Genomic DNA, 26336 nt, shown 5'->3' on the forward strand with positions numbered 1-26336 from the left:
GCATGTATCACATTGGTAGATGTGCAGGTGAACGAGCCTCTGATAGTGTGGCTGATGTGATTAGGCCCTATGATGGTGTCCCCTGAATAGATATGTGGACACAGTTGGCAAAGGGCTTTGTTGCAAGGATAGGTTCCTGGGTTAGTGGTTCTGTTGTGTGGTGTGTGGTTGCTGGTGAGTATTTGCTTCAGGTTGGGGGGCTGTCTGTAAGCAAGGACTGGCCTGTCTCCCAAGATCTGTGAGGGTGATGAGTCGTCCTTCAGGATAGGCTGTAGATCCTTAATGATGCGTTGGAGGGGTTTTAGTTGGGGGCTGAAGGTGATGGCTAGTGGCGTTCTGTTTATTTTCTTTGTTGGGCCTGTCCTGTAGTAGGTGACTTCTGGGTACTCTTCTGGCTCTGTCAGTCTTTCTTCACTTCAGCATTGTAGTTGTAAGAATGCTTGATAGAGATCTTGTAGGCGTTTGCCTCTGTCAGAGGGGTTGGAGCAAATGCGGTTGTATCGTAGAGCTTGGCTGTAGAAAATGGATCGTGTGGTGTGGTCTGGATGAAAACTGGAGGCATGTAGGTAAGGATAATGATCAGTAGGTTTCCGGTATAGGGTGGTGTTTATGTGACCATCGCTTATTAGCACCATAGTGTCCAGGAAGTGGATCTCTTGTATGGACTGGTCCAGGCTGAGGTTGATGATGGGATGGAAATTGTTGAAATCATGGTGGAATTCCTCAAGGGCTTCTTTTCCATGGGTCCAGATGATGAAGATGTCATCAATGTAGCGCAAGTAGAGTAGGGGCATTAGGGGATGAGAGCTGAGGAAGCGTTGTTCTAAGTCAGCCATAAAAATGTTGGCATACTGTGGGGCCATGCAGGTACGCATAGCAATGCTGCTGATTTGAAGGTATATATTTTCCCCAAATGTGAAATAGTTATGGGTGAGGACAAAGTCACAAAGTTCAGCCATCAAGTTTGCCGTGACATTATCGGGGATAGTGTTCCTGATGGCTTGTAGTCCATCTTTGTGTGGAATGTTGGTGTAGAGGGCTTCTACATCCAGAGTGGCCAGGATGGTGTTTTCAGGAAGATCACCGATGGATTGTAGTTTCCTCAGGAAATCAGTGGTGTCTCGAAGATAGCTGGGAGTGCTGGTAGCGTAGGGCCTGAGGAGGGAGTCTACATAGCCAGACAATCCTGCTGTCAGGGTGCCAATGCCTGAGATGATGGGGCATCCAGGATTTCCAGGTTTATGGATCTTGGGTAGCAGAGAATACCCCAAAGGTCGGGGTTCCAGGGGTGTGTCTGTGCGGATTTGTTCTTGTGCTTTTTCAGGGAGTTTCTTGAGCAAATGTTGTAGTTTCTTTTGAAGGACGACCCATCACTCTCTCAGATCTTGGGAGACGGCCCGTCCTTGCTTACAGACAGCCCCCCAACCTGAAGCAAATACTCACCAGCAACCACACAACAGAACCACTAACCCAGGAACCTATCCTTGCAACAAAGCCCTTTGCCAACTGTGTCCACATATCTATTCAGGGGACACCATCATAGGGCCTAATCACATCAGCCACACTATCAGAGGCTCGTTCACCTGCACATCTACCAATGTGATATATGCCATCATGTGCCAGCAATGCCCCTCTGCCATGTACATTGGTCAAACTGGACAGTCTCTACGTAAAACAATAAATGGACACAAATCAGACGTCAAGAATTATAACCATTCAAAAACCAGTCGGAGAACACTTCAATCTCTTTGGTCACTCGCTTACAGACCTAAAAGTGGCAATTCTTCAACAAAAAAAACTTCAAAAACGTACTCCAACAAGAGACTGCTGAATTGGAATTAATTTGCAAACTGGATACAATTAACTTAGGCTTGAATAGAGACTGGGAGTGGATGGGTCATTACGCAAAGTAAAACTATTTCCCCTGGTTTATTCTCCCCACCCACCCCCCACTGTTCCTCAGACGTTCTTGTCAACTGCTGGAAATGGCCCACCTTGATTATCACTACAAAATTGATTGTCACCCCCCGCTCTCCTGCTGGTAATAGCTCACCTTACCTGATCACTCTTCATCAAGTGATGAAGTGAGCTGTAGCTCACGAAAGCTTATGCTCAAATAAATTTGTTAGTGTCTAAGGTGCCACAAGTCCTCCTGTTCTTTTTGCGAATACAGACTAACATGGCTGCTACTCTAAGTCGTAGTCAGCCTTCTTGATCCGAGGGGCATGGCTGACCAGACGCACACTCAGGATGAGGTATTTGCATACGCCCATTTTCCGCAAGTTAGTTTGCCCTCCCTAAGCCTGGCAAGTTGCCTTTAGGAACCATTGAGCTGGTCAGAGTTCGGGTTCCCCACACAGCATGTGCAAATATGAGATGTAAGCTTTAACTTGTAGCTGATCCTGAGGAAACTGACAGTTTTCCCCCAGTGAGGCTTTTGCATGACCCACTAGAAATTCAGGGCCTACTTCTCAGTTCTGCTATGTGGCTCTGGCAGTGAAGTTCCTGTGTCGTCATTGCTCTGGCAGGTTAAAGGGAGCTTAGTGTGGGCATAAATTACATTTACTTTAAGGTTCTTTTTATTGCCATAGTGATGTTCGGGCCTGGTTGTAAATGAGAATCAGGCCTTGAGTGCCTTTCCCTGTCGTCGTCCTCTCTGCATCTCTGAGCTTAGGCACCTAACTTTTTATTGCACTCTCAAATGCCACATGAGCCTTGTGTCTGGGGCTGAAACCTCTCTGTGCTTTGCCATAGGGGCTGGAGATCATCTTTCGTGTGGGGATGGCCCTCCTGCAGTTCAACCAGGCAGAGCTGATGCAGCTGGATATGGAGGGGATGTCGCAGGTCAGAGCAGCTCTGCATTGCACTCAAACTGCCCTCTCGGGAGGGGTTTATACTTCAGCCATGCAGTTGTGGTAGAAAGAAGCCCATAATTAGGGCTCTACAAAATTCATGGTCCATTTTTGTCAATTTCACAATCATAAGATTTTAGAAATTGTAAATTTCATAATTTCAGTGATTTAAATCTGAAATGTCATGGTGTTCTAATTGTAGGGGTCTTGACGCAAAAAGGAGTTGTGTGGAGGGGGTGTCACAAGGTTATTGTAGGGGGGGGCGTTGTGATACTGCTACCCTTACTTCTGCGCTGCTGCTGATGGTGCTGCCTTCAGAGCTGGGCAGCTGGAGAGTGGCGGCTGCTGGCCGGGACCCCAGCTCTGAAGGCCGCACCGCCGCCAGCAGCTGCGCTGTAGTAAGGATAGCATGAGGTGGGCCCTCAGTCAGCAGCCGCCACTCTCCTGCCACCCAGCTCTGAAGGCAGCAGCACAGAAATAAGGGTGACATGGTATGGTATTGCCACCCTCACTTCCATGCTGCTGCTGGCGGGAGGGCTTCCTTCAGAGCTGGGCGCTTGGCCAACCGCTGCCACTCTCCAGCTGCCCAGCTCTGAAGGCTGTGCGGAAGTAAGGGTGGCAATACTGTGACACGCCCCGCCCCCTTAAAAAAAATTACCTTGCAATGCCCCTACAACTCCCTTTTGGGTCAGGACCCCCCCGTTTGAGAAATGCTGGCCTCCTCAGTGAAATCGGTATAGTAGAAGTTAAAAACACACAAGACCAGATTTCACGGGTCTGTCGCGTTTTTCATGGCCGTGAATTTGGTAGGGTCCTACCCATAATCCTGTTGAGCTCTGATTGGCTGGCCATGCTGTGATGCAGTAGGGAGAGGGGTGGATTGACCAGGGAATGTCGTCTAATTCTACTGGGACTGTCTGCATTGGGGGTGGGATAGCAGGGGATGGGCCTGTAACCTGAGCCAGGAAGGGGGTGGGGCCAAATGACACCTTTGCCCGGGAAACTGGACAAAGGCTAGAGGAGAGAGCCTACGGGAGGGGTTTTTGGTTTCAGTTTTGTGCTGGAAAGTAGGGGAACCCCAAGGCTGGGGTCTAAGCTCCCTGCCCCCCAGAAGGACTTGACTGAGAGGTCCTGGTTGTACCTACAAGCTCTGTTTTAGACTGTGTTCGTATTGTCCAATAAACCTTCCGTTTTGCTGGCTGGCTGAGAGTGACATTGAAACCCAGGAAGAGGGGTGCAGGGCCCTGACTCCCGCACACTCCCTGACACATGTCCGGTGTATAAATAGAAGATGCCCCGTATAACGCCCAAGGTCAGCCCATTTCCTAGTGACTGGCCCAGGCATCAGCGCAGAGTTGCCTGGAGCTCTTTTGGTGTAACGGTGCTGTGCTTCCAGCCATGAAGAGGCTCATCCTGTCATGCTTCTGAAACTCAATGGGCCAGGAGTCTGAGCAGCCTCTCTTACGTCCTGCCGCCCTCTAGTCCCAGTCTAGCTCAAAACCTGAATCCAGATCTTTGTGAAAAGTGAGTTTAAGCAACTTCTACAGGCAGTTTCCTTTTTCCTTAGGCACAGTTTCAAAGGTGAGATGTGAAAGAATCACTAGATATTCTCACTCTCCAGACAGCAAAATAGTTGCCTGCAATGTGTACGGTTTATCCCAGCAGTGCCATGCACAGGGTTAATCTTACAACCCTGTAACCTGTAGCTCTTGTTCTGCTTAGACTGCAGATGATGCAGTACCAACATCTTGGCTGTGTGGGACCCACTGATGAGTCAAGCAATTGGTGGGAAGGGTGAATAGAACAATTACATCACAAGAGAATGCATTACTGTGTTAAATACAATTGGGCTTTGTGAGCCTGGTCCAACAGCAGTTACAGCTCTAACTCGCTGTGCTGTCCGTGTCGTGCACCAGACAGAAGGTGAAGAAGCACTTTCAGGCCTGCTGAGGTTGCAGAGTGATTTTTCCTTTCAGTCCCCCTGCAGCCTGGGCATGGGGCACTATGAGGCGTAACTTTCAGTTGTCCTGTTGGATTTGAGATGTCCTGAGACCAAACACATGAACATCCTCTGTGTGTTTGGAGCTGACAGTATTAGATAAACCTCTTGTGCCTGCCTTGTGCAGGAGCTCAGATCCTACAAGTCATGTCACCTGCCTGTCCCTCAGTTCTCCTAACTCACCCCTCTGGTGTTAAGATAAGGTTTGAAGATAAGAACTATAAAAATGCCAAGAGTGGTGCAGTGTCCATGCTGCCCTGTCAGCAGGAGCCTGTCCATGATCCTGGGCCATTAATTGGGGTAAGGGTGTAATCCCCTCCAGAATTCCTAGAAATACCCTCCTGTTTCTCTTCCTCCCCGGCTCCCCTTACTGACTCCAGCCATCCAGCTTCTTCTCATGTAGCTTTGCTCCCCACACTTTTCCCTGGCTGCTGAAGCTGGAACTTTGGAGACTTTCCAGATACTGAACATTCCCAAGTGCTGCTCAGGAAGAGTCCCACATTCCACAGGTGCACTTGAAACACTAAGAGACTTCTAGTGATCAAGAGGGTCAGGAACCAGTAGAGCCCAGGTAGCACAGGGAAGGCAAGTTGCTGCGCTGCCTGTTCTGGCTTGAAAGGGGAAGCAAGTACTGAATGAAGAGGATGGGAGGAGATTTGGGAAGAGTGGGTAGAATTTATTAGAGTGCTCAAAAGGGGCTCAGAGAAATGCATCCTGCCCTCTGCTCCCTTCTCACAGTATTTCCAGAAGGTGATTCCTCATCAGTTCGACAGTTGCCCAGACAAGTTGATCCTGAAGGCATATCAGGTCAAATACAACCCCAAGAAAATGAAGAGGTAAGTTCGCTCCCTCACCCTGTGAAAGATCCTAGACAGGCGACTGGCAGAAAAACCCCTCCCTGGGCTGTGCTGTTCCAAGGATCCTGCGTTAGACGTAAGCAGGAGGATAGGGAATGGAAAGGGAGCGTGCATCGCGGGATCCTCTAGTTATTCATTAGAGCCACACAGCAAGCAGCAGTGAAAATAGAGAAGAGATGAGTGAGTGCTGTGCGGAAGGACTCCCTAATAAGGGAATTACTGCCTCCTCTGACAGCAGGTCTGATGGGTTTGTGGGAGGCCATGAAAGCTTTTCTACAATATAGAGACCAGGCAGGCTGATGGCAGCAGAGCTGCTTGGCCTTGGCAGGGACTCTGGCTTTGCTAGGAGTTGGGGGGGGGGGGATGATTTTGTGTATCCAAGGAAGTGGGTATAGCTGCTGCCCCAAACTTCCATCTCCTGCTGTGCAAGCAGGAGATGCTATGACCTCCTGCCTTCCTCTCCTGGAAGATAGAAGCCTGCATTTTGAATCTCTTAAGTGGGGACAGTCATCCTGACACTTGGTGTGAAGGAGGGTGCAAAAGATAGAAAGATAAAGATCAGGCAAATTTGAGATATTCCAATTTTCCTTGTAGTTCAGTTAAAGGACTCGTGTCAGTGGTAGGTCTTTAAGTTGATTACGAGTATGTAAGACCTCAGCCATTCAGCTAGGGGACTTAAAAATATAATACTTGGGTGGGGCAGTGTGTTTGTAAAAACCAGCATATATGTAAAACCCCCAATCCAGGTTCACTAATTTGCCCCATCGTGCCCAGAAGCGTCAATATGTGTGGCCTGTTGCTGCATGGGCCTCAGCACAAGGCACTGCAGGGGAGCTGGGGTCAGCCTAAATTGTTAGCTCCTGTCTACTGCAGGTGTACCCACTGACCCTGAGCACTCTGCTGAGGGTAGGGGAGTGGGTGGGGGTGTCTGAAGCAGATTTGATCCAACCTGGCTTGCATGTCTGTCTCAGGCTGGAAAAGGAATATGCTGCAATCAAAAACAAAGAGATGGAGGAGCAGATTGAGATCAAAGTAAGTCCTTCCTTTGCTCCATGCCCTCCTTGCTCTAGTGTTGTCTGAAGCACAGCAGCACACCAAGGGAAAGGTTATGGGAGCCACCTGAGTTTAACTCCGAGAGCTCATCAGATCACTGCCTCTAATGCTTCTGATTGGTGCTCCAGCACCGTTATCCAAAACTAGACCTGTAGGGACAGAGATTACAGCTTTACAGACCTTTTTCCCCTGAAAAAGATCCCATGTGCTTTTTATAAGCATAACACAGATGCTTCCCTCTTCCATCTGGCCTTTCACATTTGTGTAGCTAACTGCACTTGGGTACTGAAATTCCCCCAGCAGCTTCAGTCGGATGCCCCCTTCGTTTCCTATACGGTGGTGCTGCATGCTGTTAAACAGCTGCCATGTTCCACCCCAGAGACAGTTGCTCTTCAGAGATGAGCATGGTGATCCCTATATATACTGTCTGGGTTCATAGGATATGAAAGGCACTATATAAATGTAAGAGATTACTCCTACTTCATTCTTATGGCTGAATTTGGCGCCTACCCCAAAGCACTGGCAAAGGGTTTTCTGCACCCCAGAAGTTCTCTTTAGGTCTCTGGTCCATCACTTGCTGTGATTTCAATTATTTCCCAGTAGAGGGCAGACCCAACCTATTTAAGGCCAGGCTTGTGTACAGGAAGCTCCTGTTGATGTCTCACTTCTTCCTCTGCAGAGGCTCCGGACTGAGAACCGCCTCCTGAAGCAGCGGATCGAGACCCTGGAGAAGGTGAGAGGCATGCCGGGCCGTGTGCGAATCCACCTTCTCCACTTCCAGACTAGCTTGGCTTCCAAAAACGAGGCCTTGCACAGCCGCCTGTCCCAGCTCACTATAAACGTGCCCAGGAAAGGCAACCATTAGCCCAGGCCCTATAGGCTGCATCATAAGCTCACACCACTGCCTGGCATGTCAGTCTAATGCACTGTCAACAATAGTGATGGCTCCTAAAGGATGTCTTTGGAGCCAGGTCAAAGGGCAGGAACTAGATGTACTCTCAGGGTGACTATTAAAGTGATGCTTATGTGTTCAAACATCTTGCAATCTGGATGAGATGCTAAAGCACTTTAAATCTTACTTGCCAGGTCACTGAACCGATGCTTAGATTGTTGTTTGGTTGTTTTGGTTTTTTAAATCTTCAACTGCAGAATAAAATGTATAGAGCCTCCAGATACGCCGAGGTCACTTGTAAAAGCGTATCTCTGGAACTGACCAGAGTGCCTGGTTTCTTTTCCCATGTGGCATTGACCATACTGTAGTGTGGTTTTTAAAACCTATTTATCCTGGCCTGAAATGGATTTGATTGCCCTACCATTGAGTTTTGTACCTCAGCCTCTAATTCTGTCACTCAGCCTCACACTGTAAAATACCTCACACTACTTAGTTCTTGTGTGGTTTTTAAAAAAAAAAAAAAAAAAAAAAAGACACAAAATAGCCAATCCGCACTGCTGTCCTGCATTCTGGCACGAATGTCCTGATCTTCAGAGATGTTGAGCACCTGCAGCTCCCATCCACCTCAGTAGGTAAATGTGGGCATTCAGCACCTCGGTAAAAGCAGGCTCACGATGCTAGGTCCTCTCCCTGACAGCACTTGCCAAGATCAAGTATTTAATCTTTTCAGGTGGTATGTCCTCTGTCAAGGACTCCGGCTCTCATGGATTTTCCATTGCTAATTACTACAGTCTTGTAGGACATCACTGAGAACATCTTCAAGATCTGCAGGCAGCATGTGGCCCTAAAGGCTGTCCATAGCAGCTCTCTATCCCCCTGGAACTGAAGGGTTCAGACCCAGCTAATCAATGGCAGATTTATTGCTGGTGAATGCAATGAGCAGCTAGCCTTCTATCAAGGGAGACACTTGTTGGACAAATTCCAGTACAGGTTTGGGGTGGCTCCTGACAGGCTGCCACTGTTTGCAACAAAAGGTAGTTAGGTGAAAAAGTTTGGACTCCCCTGTCCTAGCTGCTCTGGAAGACTTCTCGCCTTGGGTGCACTATCTCACTGGGCTCTGCTGGGTTCTCCTCCTCCTGCTGCTAAGTCTTGCTGTCCTCTGTGCTTCTAGCTGTGGTTGGAGCGCTTGTGCAATGACTTTGTTATTGTCATGTCTTTTTTTTTTTTCCTCTTTCCTGCTCCATCTTTCCTTCCCTGTCTGGATCCTCCCCTAGGAGAGCGCTGCCTTGGCAGACAGACTGATCCAGGTACTGTAAAACCTTTACTTTCATCTCTCCTTTCTTGGTTTTACATTTCAGTCCAGAAACAAAACAGCTGCACCCACTCTGTGTATGATTTGTATTTGCTTCACCTGTCTTTATACAAGGTCATAGCAGCACTCCTATGCCAGATTCAAAGGGCTGCAAGTGCATCCTTCCTTTATCACAAAGTTTCAGAGGCCTTCGGGAGAGGGGACTTCTTAAACAAGTACTCGAAAAAGATTTTCAGGCCAGAGCCTCAGTTGCTATAAATCAGCAAAGCGCTATTAAAATAAAAGGGCTGGATCCCCAGTGGGTGTAAATTGGCATAGTGTTGTTGACTTCACTAGAGCACTTTTGGTTTACACTAGCTGAGGATCTGGCCCTTGATCTTTAGGCAGACATTTGTGGAGCGGCCCCCCTGCAAAAATTATTGCCCACCCACCCCTGGCTTTGACTGACTAGCCAAGGCAGGCAAAGTGTGTGTGGAAAGGATTATTCTTGTTTTGCAGCTGGGAAACTCGGTGAAGTGACTTGCCCAGGGTTCCACAGTGAGCATGGGGCTGGGGTGGGAATTGGCATCCAGACCTTCCGAGGCTTGTGCTTCAGCTGCAAGACCATTCTTGCTGCTTAAATGACACCACGCTGTCAGGTATGCGTGTTGCCAGTCTTTGGCCAAGCACCAACTAGGGCAGAGAAGGTAATTCTGACAGCCACAGAGCTGGCCCCTCCACATCAGGCAGGAGCCAGGGTGAGGTGTGGGTGGGCAGCCCTGTCTGCTATACCTGGCTGGAGGATTCCAGAAATGCCCAGCTGCTGTAAAGCACAGGAGGGTCCCTTTAACCACTGGGGCACAAGGTTGGGTGTGGGGAGCGCATCCCGTGATCTGGTGTAGCAAACCTGAGCAAACCGGGTCCCTACTATAACTGTGGTTCCTGCAGGACTTACCACTGTAACTATGCCACTGGCACAGTAAGCTCCAAAGTGCCCTGCAGGGGCAGGTGGTTCCGCCTCCAATTGCCTCTGTATAAATCCTTGGTATGCCCAGATCTTGAATCCTGTGTGCAGATGCGGTCGCCCCATCTGAAAACAAGATATATTGGAATTGGAAAAGAGCAACAAAAATGATGAGAGGTATGGAACAGCTTAAGACTGGGACTTTAAGAGAGAGAGGTCTATAAATTCAAAACTGGTGTAGAGAAAGTAAATAAGGAAGTCTTGTGTTATGAAGCATAAACAACAACAACTAGGGGTTACCAAATGAAATTAATAAGCAACGGGTTTAAAACAAGCAAAAGGAAGTATTTGTTTACACAACACCCAGGCAGCCTGTGGAACTCCATGCAGGAGGATGGTGTGAAGGCCGAGACTATCACAGGGTTCAAAAAAGAACTAGATAAATTCATGGAGGATAGGTCCATCAATGGCTGTTAGCCAGGATGGGCAAGGATGGTATCCCTCGTCTGTTTGCCAGGAGCTGGGAATGGGCAACGGGATGGATCATTTGATGATTTACCTGCTCTGTTCATTCCCTGTGGGGGACCTGGCATTGGCCAGTGTCAGAAGACAGGATATTAGGCTAGATGGACCTTTGGTCTGACCCAGTTCTTACGCAAGGTGGGTCAATTCTTGTGTATGCAGTATAAGCAGCCCTTGCATGGCCCTTCTTCTCCCCTGCCTCCGACATGAAGGAGCAATGAGCCTTGTTTTACTATATGTCCTAGTCAACTCTAGTTAAGAGGTCACTGGGGCAGTGTGATGAAGAGGAGACCCACAGTGCTGTGTGATGAGGGTGGGGGAAGACTCTAACTTTGATACCCATCGCCCCTGACTCCTAGAACTAGAAGATGGGAAGGACCCCAGCTGTGCCTCACTTCAGTCAAAACAAATTCAGGGTTGGAAATGCCCACCTCACCTGCAGTCACTGTGGAAGTCTGCATTGCCATCTAAAAGCTGGGCCAGGGTCTTCAGTGCAAAGCCCACAAAGATGGGGCAATGGAAGCCACTGGCTAACAGCATGAAGCTTCTGAGGCCAACTTCCTGATTATATTGCAGCTCCCAGCTTTGCTGCTTCTACAGGAGCCAGGAGTGAGAGCCTCTAGAACACACTAGCATTAAAAGTAGCGGTGGGATTAGCACAACCACTTATGTACATTAAGTATGTCGCCGAAGCTAAATTACTACAGCTTAGTCTCCACACTAGTTTAACTGAAGGGGTGAAGTTACACCAATGCAAACTCCTGTGCAGGCACTTAAATGTATGTAAACCTGGTTTGTATCAACTTAGCTTAAGTCTGTTTCTTCCTATTTTAAGCTACATTGACAAATTGGGTTTGAATGAAGTTTTATGAGTGGCTACATAACGGGTTTGTACTGATTTAACTAAAATGGCTTTAGTTAAACTGGTGCAATGTTGAGGACACTGAGGAAGGCGTTCACACTGGTGTGCATTCCTCTTCTGGGAGCAGGGGTTGATGGCTGTGAGTTCGTCATGCTATTCTTTAAGCGCCAACAATTTGCTTAGTGCTGTAGAAGATGCAAATTGAAGAGAGAAAGCAAAGTCATGGGAAGGACAAGGCAGGAATAACTAGCCCTGCCTGTGTTAAGGAAACTCACCCTTGTGTAACTAAACTGCTGTAATTAAATCACTGCACCCCTCTGAGATGCAGTGTACCTTAATCTGGTAATTAACACCTATGTTAGTACCAGTTCTGCATATCATTACTGGTTGCACTCGAGCAGCTACTTTGATTTATTATTTGTGTTATTATAACACCTTGGAGCCCCAGTCATGGCTCAGACCCTCATTTTGCTAGTTGCTGTACAAACACCCAACAGAATGATGGTCCTTGCCCCAAAGAGCTCCCCATCTAAGACAGTAGTCCCCAAACTTCTGAGAGTCAGGCCCCTCCTTCCCCTGTCCATACCCTCCCGCCCCTCCAGGGCCAGGAGCAGGACTGCAGCTCTGGAGGGAGGAGGAAGCAGACGGGGTAAGGGGGCCGAGACTGGGGCAACAGCTGGGAGTGGGGCTAGGGCCAGAAGCGGAGCTGGGAGTGGAGCTGCAGCTGGGCCCCCAGTTGGGGGTGGAGCAATGGCAGGGATGGGGGTAGTCATGGGGCTGGGAGCCGGGGCTGCGGCTGGGGGCAGGGCTGGGTGGTACTCTCTCCCTGCCCCCTGTGAGGGCTGGCCTGGTCCACCTTGCCCTCACGAACATTCCTCCTTGCTCCCCTAAGGGGCACAGCCCAGAGTTTGGGGACTTCAGATCTAAGACAAGAGGCAGCAGATGAATATCAGCCAACGAAAGCAGTACAAGAAAACAGTGAAACAGTACTGGACAGCCTGATCGGCAGTGCGCTCAACACACCAGCAGTCTCCCAAGCATCCAGAGTTTTGTAGAATTGTGGCAAAGGAGCGTTTGAAAGAGGACAGTGGCTTTGTGGGTATTTACGGAGAACTCCCAAGCTTGGGGGCAGGGGGGGAGAAAGGGGCTTGCTGTAGTGATCCCACTCAATTTTGGTTGTGTAGACTGCCTCAGCTAGGGCCACATTCTCAATAACTCCAGCACCCCTTTACACCACTGATTGTGTTCACTTCATGCTGCCAGCACAGTGTTCAGCAGAGTCAGCCCCCTTAGCTCTTCTTAGCTGAGAACTCTCCCTCTTTGGGTGTAGCACAGCAGTGGGGAGTCTGTCGCGACACCACTGGGCCACCCTCAGGGGGAGGGAGCGTCATGGACTCTTTAAGTCAAATCATGAGAAGTGTGGCTCTTGGCCAGAGGAAGATAAAAGTCCCAGGGCAGTTTTCCTGAGCAGTGGGTCTCAATGAAACAAAAGAAACCTAACCAGAATGCCTCTTGAATTACAGCCCTCAGCCCTAGTGCATTCCTCAATGCCAAGTCCTCTGCCTCATCCAGGGCTTGCTCAGGAGTCTCCTTGGTTGGAGGAGACCACTATAACTTCCCTCACCTGGGAGGCCCAGCTATCAGTGCCACCTCCTAGCAAGCCACAGCTCCCAGCTCTTTACCCTGGCAGGCTTTCAAGGCCAGCTTCCTCCATTGTGCCCAGAGAAGAGGTTTCACCCCTTCCTGCATGTCCCACACACCCATGTCACAGAGCTGTGAGGAGAGGTTTGAACCAGGAGAAGGGGCAATGGGTAGGTGGACCAGGCTGGAGGGACTGCTGAATACAGAGATGGGAGTGGGAGGAGACATGAAGGCTGGCATTGTTTGTAGAGCTGGTATGATAAGGTCTAATGTAGCTGTTATCTCGTTAGTACTAATACTTCGTATTTACATTGCAAAACATTTCTCATGCCAGCTGCAGACAGCTCCTCTGCAAGAGCAGTCACCTCTGGGGTGGAGAGAGGTAGCTAGTAGCCACGTAAGGGCGATGAGAGCAGATTTTGTCTAGAAACTGTCACTGAGCCCACTGTTGGTGAAAAATGTGGTGGTTCTCTTCACCAAGTAGATGGGACCCTGTGTCTGTACCCTGGTGAACATGAGAGAACCCGATTGCCCTCTGAGAGACCGGGCTATGGAGCTGAAAACAGAGGCTTCGAGGGAGGAAACAGAGCTCATCCACCAGGTGGCGGGCACTGCCAGCTCTCAGCACCATTATGATGATAATTTAACATTTAGCTAGTCATAGCACCTGGAGCCCAATCACATCGGTGCCTTATTTTGCCAGGCACTGCACCCACCCACATGCAGAGTAAATGACCCCCATTGGCAGGGTGCTAGGTGCTGCACACACCCAAAAATGACCCTACAGAGTAAATGGCCCCATGCACATGCATACACAGGCTTTATGATCTGCACTGGGTGAGGCACCTGTGCACCCATGCACAGGGTAAATGACCTTTTGTGCAAGTTTTGCGCCCGTCCCTCTGCCCAATACAGTATCCTAGGGCCTTTCAATTTCTCACCCATCAGGAAGTCACCAGTGCCTGATGCTCGTTCTTAGGATTTCTGGGATAGAGGATCCTCCAATCTGGTGAGAGAGGGTCAGTGGGAGAGCCAGCAGCCCCTGATTCCAAATCCCTCCCCTCTGCTTTAAGCACTACACTATGCTGCCCCTTGGGTACAATAAATACAAGTCAGGTGATCTAGTTCCCTGCTCTAACCAATGGAGACGTTGTCTCCCAGTGCTGGGAATAGAACCCAGGAGTCCTGGCTCCCTGGTGGCACTCATCCTCTTGCTAGCAGGGTGTTCGTAGGCCAGTCTGATTAGTAACTGATTTTTTTGGAGGGGGTGTTTTGTCCAAGCACATCAGTGAATAAATGAGACATTGTGGCCCAATGGACAGGACAGGGTGCTAGGCGTCAGGCCCCCTGTACATTCTAATTCTGGGCTTTCCACTGACTAATGTGAGCTTAGGCAAGTCACTTCCCCCCACCTTTATGTGCCTCAGTTTCCCCATCTGTTTCCCCCATTTACTCACTACTCTAAAGCAGTGTGGCCTGTGCATGAAAACTGGTCTGAAAGGGATGAGCGTTAATATGTTGTATGCCTCCTTGTAAAGCAGGCAAGCATTTGTCCCAAGGTCACAGTTGTGGAACCCCAGAGGTTCCCCCACTCTCACCACTAGACCGCACTCCCCATCAAGATCTGAGACTCTAATCCAGGAGTCCTGAGTCCCATCCCTCTGATCTCACTCGATCACACTCTTCTCCCAGAGCTAGAAATGCAACCCAGGAGTCCTGACTCCCAGCTCTGTATACTTTAGCTGCAAGACCCTATGGCAAGTAGTACCTTTATACTCAGAAGGGGTAACTGGCACTGGAGCATTGGCAGCAGAAGGTTGGGCGGCTGCCGACAGAGCTGTCTAAGGCACAGGCGGCCCCTTGGGGAATTCGCTTCTGACCGGTAAATCTGATCCCACTGGGCTGTGATCCCGGCTACGGCATGTGGCCCAGAAAGAGGTTTACCATGCAGATGCACATGGAGCATGTGGAAGGTGTTTCCTTTGACATCCTCTTTCCTTCTCCTCTTCCCCCCTCCCCCTCCCCCAGGGCCAAGTCACCCGCGCACAGGAGGCCGAAGAGAATTACATCATCAAGCGAGAGCTGGCGGCGGTGAAGCAGCAGTGCAGCTCAGCCACGGAGAACCTGCAGAAGGCCCAGAGCACCATCCGGCAGCTGCAGGACCAACAGGTGAGGAAGCAGGCTAGGGTGGCACTGCTGGGGTGGGAGCATGACACAGGGAGCCCGGTGGCACTAAAAATGCAGGCCTGGGGATTGGCCCTGCTCACCGGAACCCCTGGACTAGATGGGCAAAGCAGCTGTAAGCCCTGATGTGCAGCTTACCCTTGGGCAAATAGCAGCGAGGCCTGCCCATGCTAGTGCAGCTGCACATCTAGCTGGGTACGATTTAGCCACACGATGCCATCTTGGGATCCTGCATCCCAGATGTTCAGGGAGCTGCCATTTAGCTGCAACAAGAGAATGTAATATTTGTATTAGGGTAGCACTAAGATTGGGGCCGTGGAGTGCCAGGCACTGCACAGACAATCCCTGCCCTGGAGCTTACACTCTAATGACGCAAAGGAAAGATTAATAGCCCCATTTTATACCTGGGGAAACTGAGGCACAGAGCTGTGCCCAAGAAGCATTTGGTAGAGCTAGGACTTGAACCAACATCTCCTGAGTTCTAATTCAGCACTTTAACCACAAGACCATATTTGGTCTTTGGACAGGGCTTATGGTGGATAGATTTAAATCAGTGATTTAAATAATTGATTTTAATCTTATTTTGTGTTTGCACTTTTTAGTTATTGTTCTAAAGAGGCGTTGATTCTCATGGGTTGTTAAACATTAAAACATGTTGATTTCCACCAAACTATAAGTTTTACCCTAAACTTGGAACTTCATTTTTCTAACCAGCAGGGTACACTATATTTATACACTTTTATTTACACAGTTATAGAGCTTAACATTCAGATTATTCAGAGTCTTAATGTTTACTTTTTTATAATGTTATAAAATGGTAAATGATGCATTTATTTACTACATGATTTTTTTATTTGTGAAGTTTGTCAAGCTCTATTTGGATGGAAACTGGAGTCTAATTTAAAATGTGCCAAAAAAAAATATTTTTTTTAAATATTAGTTAAATAAAACTACCTTAAATGTTCTGGATACGTAAGAAAAATAAATTAATCAAAACACATTTTTCATTTAAAACTAATTTATTTATTGAACAAAGAAAGTATTATCTGACAATGAGTAACTGCTTCTGGTAAACATGTCCTTCAAGATTTTAATATACAGCGTATGTAAAGCTTGTTTCTCACCAACAGTAGTTGGTCCAATAAAAGATATTACCTAACCCATCTTGTCTCATCGAGATTTTAGAACTAGCAGATCTCATCCTCTAACATCTAGTTTTTATTCATAGATTGGAAAAGGTAAACAAGTTTTCCTCCTTTTTCAACTCCCAATTGGTTTCTTAACTTTCAGTGAACTAGTCATTGAACTGAACTATTTGAATAAACTGAAATCAAGAAAATATTCTCTTTGCACCTGTAGAAGAAGCTACTGCTGTCATAAACTCACTTAGTACTTCAACAAACTCTGGTTGCAGGTGCTGAGCCCAGTGTCTTCCACCAGTTCAGTGGTTTGACTTTCTTTAAAACTTTAGCAGCAAACTTGTATTGTTTAATATTAAATGTTTTGTTTTAATTTAAACTATTTTAATAGATTACAGTCTGTTTAGGCCTTAACATATATTGCCATAACTTCAAATTTAATTTTAAATAGGATCATTTTTAAAAAGGGAAAATATGCACTTTAAATTTTAAATAATCCAATGTATGTTTTGAAAAATCAGTTGTTTTTTATTTATTTTTATTTTTTTAAATCGGTGATGGTGCCTCTGCTGGTTCCACTTTGGTCACTGTTCTCTATAGTCAAACTCTCCGTCTTGCAAGAAGCAGTGGAGGTGAGCTTGTGGATTTCAGCAGTGGCCCTGGAGATGGGTGATGTAGCAAAGGTTGCTTTTGTGATCTGCATCTGTGGAGCAGCTTGCTGCACACGTGTTACTCCTGCTGAATCCAGACCAAAGCCGAAATTCAAATCTTGCCCTAACAAACAGCTGGAGTGTACCCTTTAGCAGGGAGCCCCCACTCTGGGGCTGAGCTTGCTATAACACAGTTAATATCTGTACTGTGAAAATAACTAGAGAGGAAGGACACAGGATGGCCTTGTGGTTAAGGCCTTGGGCTGGGACTCCGATCTAGATTCCATTCTCAGCTTTGCCACTGACTCTCTGTGTGAGCTTGGACAAGTCCCTGCATGTCTCTTGGCCCCAGTTCCCCACTTGTAAAAGATGGATAACAATGCTCCCTTCCTTTGTCTTTTCAGACTCTGAGCTCTTTGGGGCATGGACTGTCTCTCATTCTGTCTCTGTGCAGCACTGGGGCCCTGATCTCAAATGAGCTTTCTAATTGCTGCTACAATAATTTTGGACATGTACTGTTGATAGCTGTGGGCATTACAGCTGCTGTGAAGTCAGGGCTGAACCACTTAGTGGAAGTTACAGAGATGAAAGCAAAGCAAAAGCTAAGTGTGTGTGGGAGGGGCTCTTGGTGGCTGTGATGGTCTCACATACACACACTCCCATGTAAAGGTCACCATGTCTCAGCACATTGCTGAGAGCCTGATCTCTTTGCCACCTGTTGCCTGTCTTTGGCAGAAGCTTTTTGATCAGGGCTTCTTCTGAATCTCACAGGTGTCCTTGCAAGTGGGAAAAACGGCCAAGCAGTAGGTTGTTTTTTCTTGGGTGGGGGGAGGGCTTCGAATGCCCCCCTTCTTTGTGCAACTGAAGTCTTTGGTATTTTACCCCATCAAAAAATGCAGAGCTCTCACCAAATGGAGACAAGTGCTTAAAACAGTGCTCAGCGGCTCTTTTTCAGAAAGAGCCCCAGGTGAAAGCTCTCCAGGAGAGAACGCAGGGTTGTGTGGTTACAGGGAGAACAATAAATAGTACCTAGAAAGCAGACCTGCCTATGGTGGATGGGCAGAAAAAAAGAACCTAGAGGTTTGTCTGCTTCATGAGCTCTTCTGCCCATCTTCTGGCTTCTGGCTCTTCTGGTTCATCCAAAATGGGTTCTTTGTGGGAAGGAAGGGCTGGTCTTCTGGTCAGAGCACGGGACTGGGAATCAGGACTCCTGGGTGCTGTTCCTGGCTCTGAGTGGGGTCTAGTGAGTTAGCAGGGGTCTGGGTGGTAGGACTCTTGGGTTCTATTTCTGGTTTTGCCACCGACTGTGTGACCTCAGGCAAATCTCAACACCTCTCTCTGCCTCAGTTTCTGCAGCTGCAAATGCGGATAACAGTTCTCTACACAGCAGGAACATTGTAATATCAAGTTACTTAACGTCTGTAAACGTTGGGATGTTCGAGAGGGAGACGGGCAGAGTGTTGCTGTTAAATGCGGAGCGTGTTGAGGCACAGTGTTACACTAGAAATGTCTCTTCCATTCCATGGGCAACTGACTCATTCCAGAGGTACAACCCTACAGAGGAGAAGTCTGATGGAAGCCAAAGACCCCGGGAGGGGAGCTGATAGCTGGAGAGGGATAACTGTTCACCTCTGGGCATAAACCAAAGGTGTCAGTTCACATGGACTGTCCCATATGAGAAATCTGTGGCAAATGGGCTGAGTGAAATGAGGGAGTCCCCTCCCACCTGAGCCTTGCGCTGCAGAGAGCTCTTCCCTCTTGGGCAGATCCGGGAACATCTCAGGCTGCTAAGCAAAGCACCAGACCATCCAGGAGAAGAATCCTACACTAGCTGAGGGGAGGATGAGAAGCTGTGACCCAGCTGGCCTTTCCCATCTTTAATTCACCAATCCTAGGGGAGTTCACAGCTGGATTGGTTCTGAGTTCAGCTTCTGAGAAGACGGGGCTTTGCCACACTGGAGCAGAACATTGGTCTATCTACTGTGGCAGAGGCCACTACACGAGGCATCAGAGCAGCCTCTCCTTTGGACCATCAGTGGTGACAGCCCTTCCTGGCAGTTCTTTTCAGATCCTGGTGGTGGCTGATGAGGGGGATTGGAAGTGGGGGGGTGGGTCTCTGGAGACTGAAAGAACTGGAGAACCACAGCTTCATAGAAAGCGGAACCTTCTCACCCCCCATGCCTCCTTCCTCCTTCACGCATCTGCAGCACTGTGGAATTGACCAGGTGCATTGTGGTGGGAGATTCCTTCCTGAGCCCATACTGGCAATCAGTGTGTGCCCCAACATGAGATCTGATAAACCCCATCATCTCCGTTCACATGACAACGGCCACAAAACTCTCCAGCCTGCCTTTAAACCAGCTATGGTATCAGACTCTGTAACCTCCCCTCCCATTGGCTGGCAATACGCAGAGTGATCACAGACAAGCCCTGCGAGTGCCCATCTAGTCCATCCACCCATAGAGGCAAGGGCAGGGACCGAGGTCCCCACATCTTGCTCCCCTCAGCAGGGATGGTTGTTCTCCTCCTCCCCCCCCCCCAGCATATTCCTCTCCTGTGGGGTTTGCAGCTGCACTCACTCAGCATGGGGGGGATCCAGTTGGGGAGGGTTCTTGCTTCACTGATGAGAGATGATGGTTCTGCCACTCAAGCTTCGTGCTGGATAGGGTTGGCTTGGATCTGGGTTAAGGTTTGAGGCCAAACGGGGGCCAGCTGATATAAATTGCCACTGACTCTGATGCAGCATCCCACCAGCCGGGGATCTGGCCCCATTGACTACAATGGAGCGATGCTGGTTTATACACCAGCTGTGGATTCGGACCCATTAACTCCAATGCAGCGATGGCGATTTGCACCATCCGGGGATCTGGCCCCTAAAACTCTGATTCAAGGGTGCTGAGATCTCACACCTTGCTGGCGCAAGTCTTCTGACCCAACCAAAGTAGAACCAGAAATTAGTTCCCTTTTGATTTTGGGTCCAACCTAAAACCACAGCTACAGAGGGGTGGTTTTGAATGCGAGGCCTCCAATCCAAAACGCTCCAAAATTCAAAGAGTGTTGGGTTCAAGGTTGCATCTGGTTGCAAGGAGAGGTCTCCGCCCCTTCCCCCAAGGGCTGGGTTGGATCGTGTTTAATTCTCCCCCAGAAAACAAGCTGGTGTTTATCTGATGAACTGCCAACAGCTGCGATAGCACAGACGGTTACAGTGGGTAGGAGCTATGCCAGCGCTCCCCCAGTCTTTCCCCCAGCGGAGGTTGCTGTGGTTGAGGCGTGCTCTGGAGAGTAGCACTCTGCTCAGATTGGGTGGGGTGGGGTGAGAGTGAAGAGCCAGCTGGATCCCGCTACAGGAGAGCCTACATCAGCCAGCAACGGTATCCCCACCCAGCTACCCTTTTAGGGGCCCCAGGGTGTCGCATAAGCAGCCTCATGGCCTGCCTCCTCCTTGGAGTGTGTCTAGTCCCTGCCAGAACTGTGGCCACTGGAGAAAAGGTTCAGAACGAGATCCAGAGCAGCCATCACATTCAGGTGCTAAGTGTCTAACCCCATCAGGCAGTGCACGGTACAGTGACGGGAGTTGGGTCCATTTGCCCCATAGCTCAGCAGGGACTGACAAGGCAGCAGTCACCTGGCTCTTAAGAATCACCCCCGTCCCAGCTGCCCAGGTGTCATGTTAATTGGTCCCCAGAAGCCAAGTCCTGGACAGTTTGGTCCAATGTGAAGCCTTAACGGGAAATCTCAGAGCATGCTGCTAGGGGGCACCGTGCTGGCCTTCACTGTGATTCTTGGATGAGACACAAGACCAAGGCCTTGAAGGCTTATGGACATTAAAGATCCTAAGAACATAAGAATGGCCATACTGAGTCAGACCAAAGGTCCATCCAGCCCAGTATCTCATCTGCCGACAGCAGGCAATGCCAGGTGCCCCAGAGGGAGTGAACCTAACAGGTAATGATCAAGTGATCTCTCTCCTGCCATCCATCTCCACCCTCTGACAAACAGAGGCTAGGGACACCAGTCCTTACCCATCCTGGCTAATCGCCATTAATGGACTTAACCTCCATGAATTTATCTAGTTCTCTTTTAAACCCTGTTATAGTCCTAGCCTTGTGGCCCTTTCTGCAAAAGTGGGAGTGTTAACCCTGGTGCCCAGTCAGACTAATGCTTCATTCACCTCTTACAACCTTCAGCTGTAACACTGCTGTACATCTGTTACCCAGTGCCACGTACCACCCCAGAGCTGCTGCATTGCAGTGATGGGCACAGTAGTCGCTTCAGAGGGCACGTCTACACGAAGAGGGACTCCAGACCTGGGCAGCGAGAGTGGCGGGGGGAGGTGAGCAGAGTTGTCGGATCATGGGTGCAGCTTAACATTGCGCTAGGCCCCCAAAGTGCAGATCTGTGTCTGTAATCCTGCAATCTGCCATCCTTCCCCCTGCCCTACAGGGCTGCCAGGGGAGTTCCTTCCAGCGGCCTCTCTTGATTGTCCTGCATTGAATATGGGGGTGCACTTGTGGATAAAAATTGGCTATGTGTGCTTGAGCATGTCTCCCCCTAGAGGCTGGCCCCTTCAATGAGAACAGCCTTGCTCTCGCTAGAGGAGTTCCTCACTTGGTAGAGGCCTGTGATTTCAGTGCTAAAGATCCCCTCCCTGGTTAACAATGCCTGGTTTGGGTTCCTCTGCTTGCTCACAGGGAAACCCCCGGTTCACAGAGGATTTTGTGAATCACCTGGAAACGGAGCTGGAGCAGTCGCGTCTGAGGGAGACTGAGACACTGGGCGCACTCAAGGAGATGCAGGACAAAGTGCTGGACATGGAAAAGGTGTGTGTGGGGAGGGAGAAATCCCTGCTCCAGCATTGTTTAAACATGCAGTGGGAGTCAAGGGGGGAGCAGCCATGAGCAGCCTGTGCCCCTATAACTTCCTGCGAATCTGTTACTTTTATAGCATGGGTTGTAAAACTGAGGCCTTTGATGGCTTCAGGGTCATTAAAGATCCCGTGATGCTTTCCATAAAAGTGGAGCTGTTAGCCCAGCCCTCCTGGTCCAGTACCATAGAAGGGTTTTGCCTACTTAGACCCTCTCCTCCCTGTAGTTTCAGCTAGATGTGGGATTTTCCATCCTCCTCTGATGTGTAGTTAAACAGCTGCTGTGTCCCCCAAGAAGTGGGTGTATTTAAGTGAGAAGTTAAGTGAACCCTGTGTAGTTTGCAGAGTGCATTGGGGTCTTTCAGGATGAAAGGCATAAGGGGTCAGATGCTCAGCTGGGGTAACTCAGCATAGTGCTATTGACTTCAATGGAGATATTGCAGCTGATGTCATTTGGGGATCTGGCCTGAGATATTCACTGTGATGCTACTGATCTGTGCCATGTGGAGTTAGGCTGGTGAAGTGCATGCCTGATGTTTAATTGTAGTTCACAGTCCTAAGCAAAGGAAGTCCTGAGCTAGACTCAGCCTTCCTTTTAGTGGGGCCTGAATTGAGTTGATAGCAGCTGCTGTGCGTATCACAGTGATTAAAGGAGGAGTTGAAGATAACCTGTATTCTCTGAGTGCAAGGGTTCTCAAACTTCATTGCACCGTGACCCCCTTCTGACAACAAAAATTACTACACGACCCTAGGAGAGGGGACCAAAGTCTGAGCCCGACCAAGCCACCGCCCCGGCGGGGAAGCCAAAGGGCTTCAGCCCTGGGCGGGCATCTGTAACCTGAGCCCCGCTGTCCAGGGCTGAAGCCCTCGGGCCTTGGCTTCAGCTCCAGGTGGTGGGGCTCCGGCTTTGGCTTCAGTCTTGGGCGGTGGGGCTCCAGCCACGGGCCCCAGCAATTCTAACACCAACCCTGGTGACCCCATTAAAATGGGGTTGCAACCCACTTTGAGGTTCTGACCCACAGTTTGTGAACTGCTGCCTGAGTGCCTTTCAGCCTGAAGGACCCCATGGGACTTAGCTTCGTCTGCAGAGGTCAAACCTACCCCACTGAAATTCAGTCATCTTTTGAGGGTGGAGCATTTGATCAATGGCACCAAGCAACACTAAGGGAGAATTTAGGACAGGAAGTGACGAAGAATCCCAGTTATGACCTATGCAGCACCTGGCTCAACAGGCCTCTGATCTCAGCTGGGTTCTGTGTAGCTCCCAGCCTTCTGAAAGGCAGTGCTTCCGTTGCAGAGTGCCCCTGATACCACACTGGGGCACAGCTTTAACCCTTAAAGCCACACTTAACCCTTCCTGCAGCACCCTGGATGTTCCTTGGTGGTTTCCCATCCAAGTGCAAAGTTGGGCTGATGCTTCCTGACTTTTGAGGTGTGACCTGATCACAGCACAAGGCTGATCATGCCTGCTTTTTGTGACTCTTACTTTATTTGCCTCACTCAGGCTGCAGGTATCTTTAGTATGTCTTCTGTTGAATCCATTTCACTAGCAGTGAGAAGCAGTGTGGGCCATGCATAGGAGGAGTCAGGAGACCTGGGTCTTTTTTCAGCTCTGCCACTGACTTGCTGTCTGGCCTTAGGCAAGTCACTTCCCTTCTCTGTTTCAGTGGGATCCCTGAACTCAATCAAGGCTTCTGGATACTGCTATAAATTAATAACTGGTGGCTGTTTTTGCTCAGCCTGAATCCTCTGCTGAGAATAGCGTTTTATCACACACACACACACCCTCCTGAACTGTTTGGGGGTTATATTAAGAAGGCTCCCTACCCTACACAGCATCTACCTGGACCCATTCAGTGTCCCCATGGACACTGAACCGAGACAGGATCTCATGCAGTCAAGATTTTCTGCCCACGTTTCTTTTTCCTTGACCATCCTGCAATAAGTGATTGTACATTTGATTTATTTTTTCCTTTGCGGTCACAACTGGGATTAGATTTGAAAACCTCTGAAGATGGTTATCAGAGCATGATTAAAAATAAAAGCAACTAGATAAACCCTCCCCTTCCAGAAAAGGCCTTGCCTTGTAACCATTTCCTTCCTGCATGGTTGTAAGTTGCACGTCAGCACACTTTTGTGCTTCACAAAACCAGACCAGGTCTGTCTGCAAAGCCTGGCAATGGGAAGGCTACATAGTTACTGCCGGGTCAGTTTCAGGCCTGGGCTGCAATCCTATGGGAGCAGGAGAGGGGCAGCTCAGAGCGTGAACATGGTGCTAGTGGATGCTAGCAGATGGTGGCTAGTGGATGCTCACACAGCAGACCTGACCCAAAGCCAGCAGCCTTAACTACTCGAGTGGGAGATGGGTGCCAATCCAGTTTATATCACAAAACCCACCTGTTGGCACTAATCTGCTCCCCCCCAAACAGCCTTGGATGAAAGGCCAAGAGCTAAAGGGCCAGGGGGGTCCCAGCCTCCCCAGTCCAGTGGGGTCTATAATGTTCCCAAATGCACTTGGGCCTCCTTTCAGGAGAGAGTAAGGGCTGGGTTCAGGATATGGAGTGAGTGGGAAGGGAAAAAGGCAAGGAGTGGCCTGCTCAGCACACACTTCGTAAAGCGAAGCAACCTCAGCTAAGTAGGTTCAGTCCAATCCTGTACATGGGGCTCCCCCATTGGATGCAGATGGGACTGAGTGCCACAGAGACACACAAGAGGGTGCCATGGGTCACAGCCCGAGGGCCAAAGGTTCCCCCACTCCTCCACACAGCAAGACCCATCCATCAAGATACCTTCAGGGCCCCAATCTGAGCACCTCACGGTTACCTATTGAATTCATCCTCCCAGCATGGCAGGGAAGGATCATCATCCCAATTGGCCTGAGGTCACCCAGGGAAAGCTAGGAATTGAAGTTTCTATTATTATTATTATTTTATTTATTAGGTATAATACATAAGCATCTGTCATGGCCCAGGACCTCCTTGTGCCAGGTGCTGTACAAACACAGAACAAAAAGACAGTTCCTGCCCCAAAGTTTGAAATCTACTAAGTCTCAGTCTACCACCTTAATCGTAGGACTTTAATCCACCTTAATCGTAATCTACCACCTTAATCATAGGACTTAATCCTTCCTCTGCCTTGCAGCCTTGCTGTGATCTAGCCAGAGACTGGGCCTGAATAAACCCCCCTTATTCTAAGTCCTCCAGACATTGTGGGGGCTTGAAGTCTGATAACAGACCTGAATCTAAATACTGCAAAGGATCCCCATCCTTATAGCAGGCTGAGCCGAATGTCAGATCCCCAACCCTCCACTTTTGGGGGTGGTCTGTCCAGAGCTGAATTTCTGTACCTTAAATCTAACCTCTAGCTTGGGCTGAGCTGATGCTGGAGCACCTCATCTTAGCTGATCAGAGCTGTGAGAATCAAGTCCTCCCACCCTTTTAACACCCCGACAGGCCCCGAACCAGCCCTTCCTGTTGCAGCTTGCACTGCGATCACACTGGAGCAACCTGTGAGAAAGCCCATGGGGGCTTGGGAGCTCAAAGAATGACTCAAGGCCTCACCCTCCACCCAACACATCAGTGTGAAAACCCCTGAGGCGTGGGGTGAGGAAAGAGCTGGACCATGCATAGCCACGTGTGTGACACCCCTGCTGGGTCCCCGTTTGTCCTAGGAACCAGACGGGCCCAGGGTTTATTTGACTAACAGATGTTGCAGTCTTACCAGACAGGAGAGATAGCTCAGTGGTTTGAGCATTGGCCGGCTAAACCCAGGGTTGTGAGTTCAATCCTTGAGGGGGCCATTTAGGGATCTGGGGCAAAAATTGGAGATTGGTCCTGCTTTGAGCAGGGGGTCGGACTAGATGATCTCCTGAGGTCCCTTCCAACCCCGATATTCTATGATTCTATGTGTGATTACTCCATTCTAAGTGGGGTCATCACTTCCCCCGCCTCCCATTACACACACACACCTGTCCTCTCTCCTGATAGTCCCATGAAGCAGAGGGAGACAGAGAAGCAGCTGCTTCTGCTCCGAACAGACCTCTTTGCACACAGTTGGTGGTAGGGTGGTGTTTTCTCACTGTTGATTGATATTACGGTTTGACCTACAGGCTGCAATTGGTGACCAGGGCCCCATTGTGCCAGGCACTGTGCACACACAGCACTAAGATGTTCAGCACCTAGCACAATGGGGTCCTGCTCCCTGCCTGCCGTGATACACCAAAGAAATAATAACACCTGTCCCTGCTCCTAGAAGTTTGTCGTCTAAGTATAAGATGAGGGATGGCAGGTAGATACCGAGGGACAAGGGTGTACCTAGTGACACTGGAGCTAGTTATGATTAGTGGCATGACAGGAGATCAGTATGAGCCATGTTGCTGCTTGGAGTATTGAGCCCAGGCAGATGAAGGGGATGACTGTGATTGCCTTCTCACGATATGAACCCCAGGGTTCATGGTGGGTGCAGGGCCACTGGCCCCCCAGCACCAGTTCAGAAGAGATGAACTCGCAATCACCAAACTTTACCCTGCCCCCTCACGCCTCCCCTGCAGCTTCCAGCATGTGATTT

General features: G+C 49.3%; 1 protein-coding gene across 5 annotated transcripts in view; it reads left to right on the top strand.

The window, feature by feature from the left end:
* The window catches only part of EVI5L (ecotropic viral integration site 5 like), an 82537-nt gene that overhangs the window by 31168 nt on the left and 25033 nt on the right, over positions 1-26336 (top strand). For 3 of the 5 annotated variants that reach the window (XM_084610167.1, XM_084610166.1, XM_084610169.1), the window contains 7 exons: positions 2755-2844; positions 5590-5687; positions 6680-6740; positions 7441-7494; positions 8928-8960; positions 14962-15102; positions 21598-21726. In XM_084610167.1, coding sequence (XP_084466293.1) covers positions 2755-2844; positions 5590-5687; positions 6680-6740; positions 7441-7494; positions 8928-8960; positions 14962-15102; positions 21598-21726 — 606 coding nt within the window. The remainder of the gene's footprint in view (positions 1-2754; positions 2845-5589; positions 5688-6679; positions 6741-7440; positions 7495-8927; positions 8961-14961; positions 15103-21597; positions 21727-26336) is intronic. The other 2 variants (XM_084610170.1, XM_084610168.1) reach the window with 2 other exon arrangements.

The sequence above is a fragment of the Lepidochelys olivacea genome (genome assembly GCF_965140295.1).
Source record: "Lepidochelys olivacea isolate rLepOli2 genome assembly, chromosome: 20".
Taxonomy (NCBI): domain Eukaryota; kingdom Metazoa; phylum Chordata; order Testudines; family Cheloniidae; genus Lepidochelys; species Lepidochelys olivacea.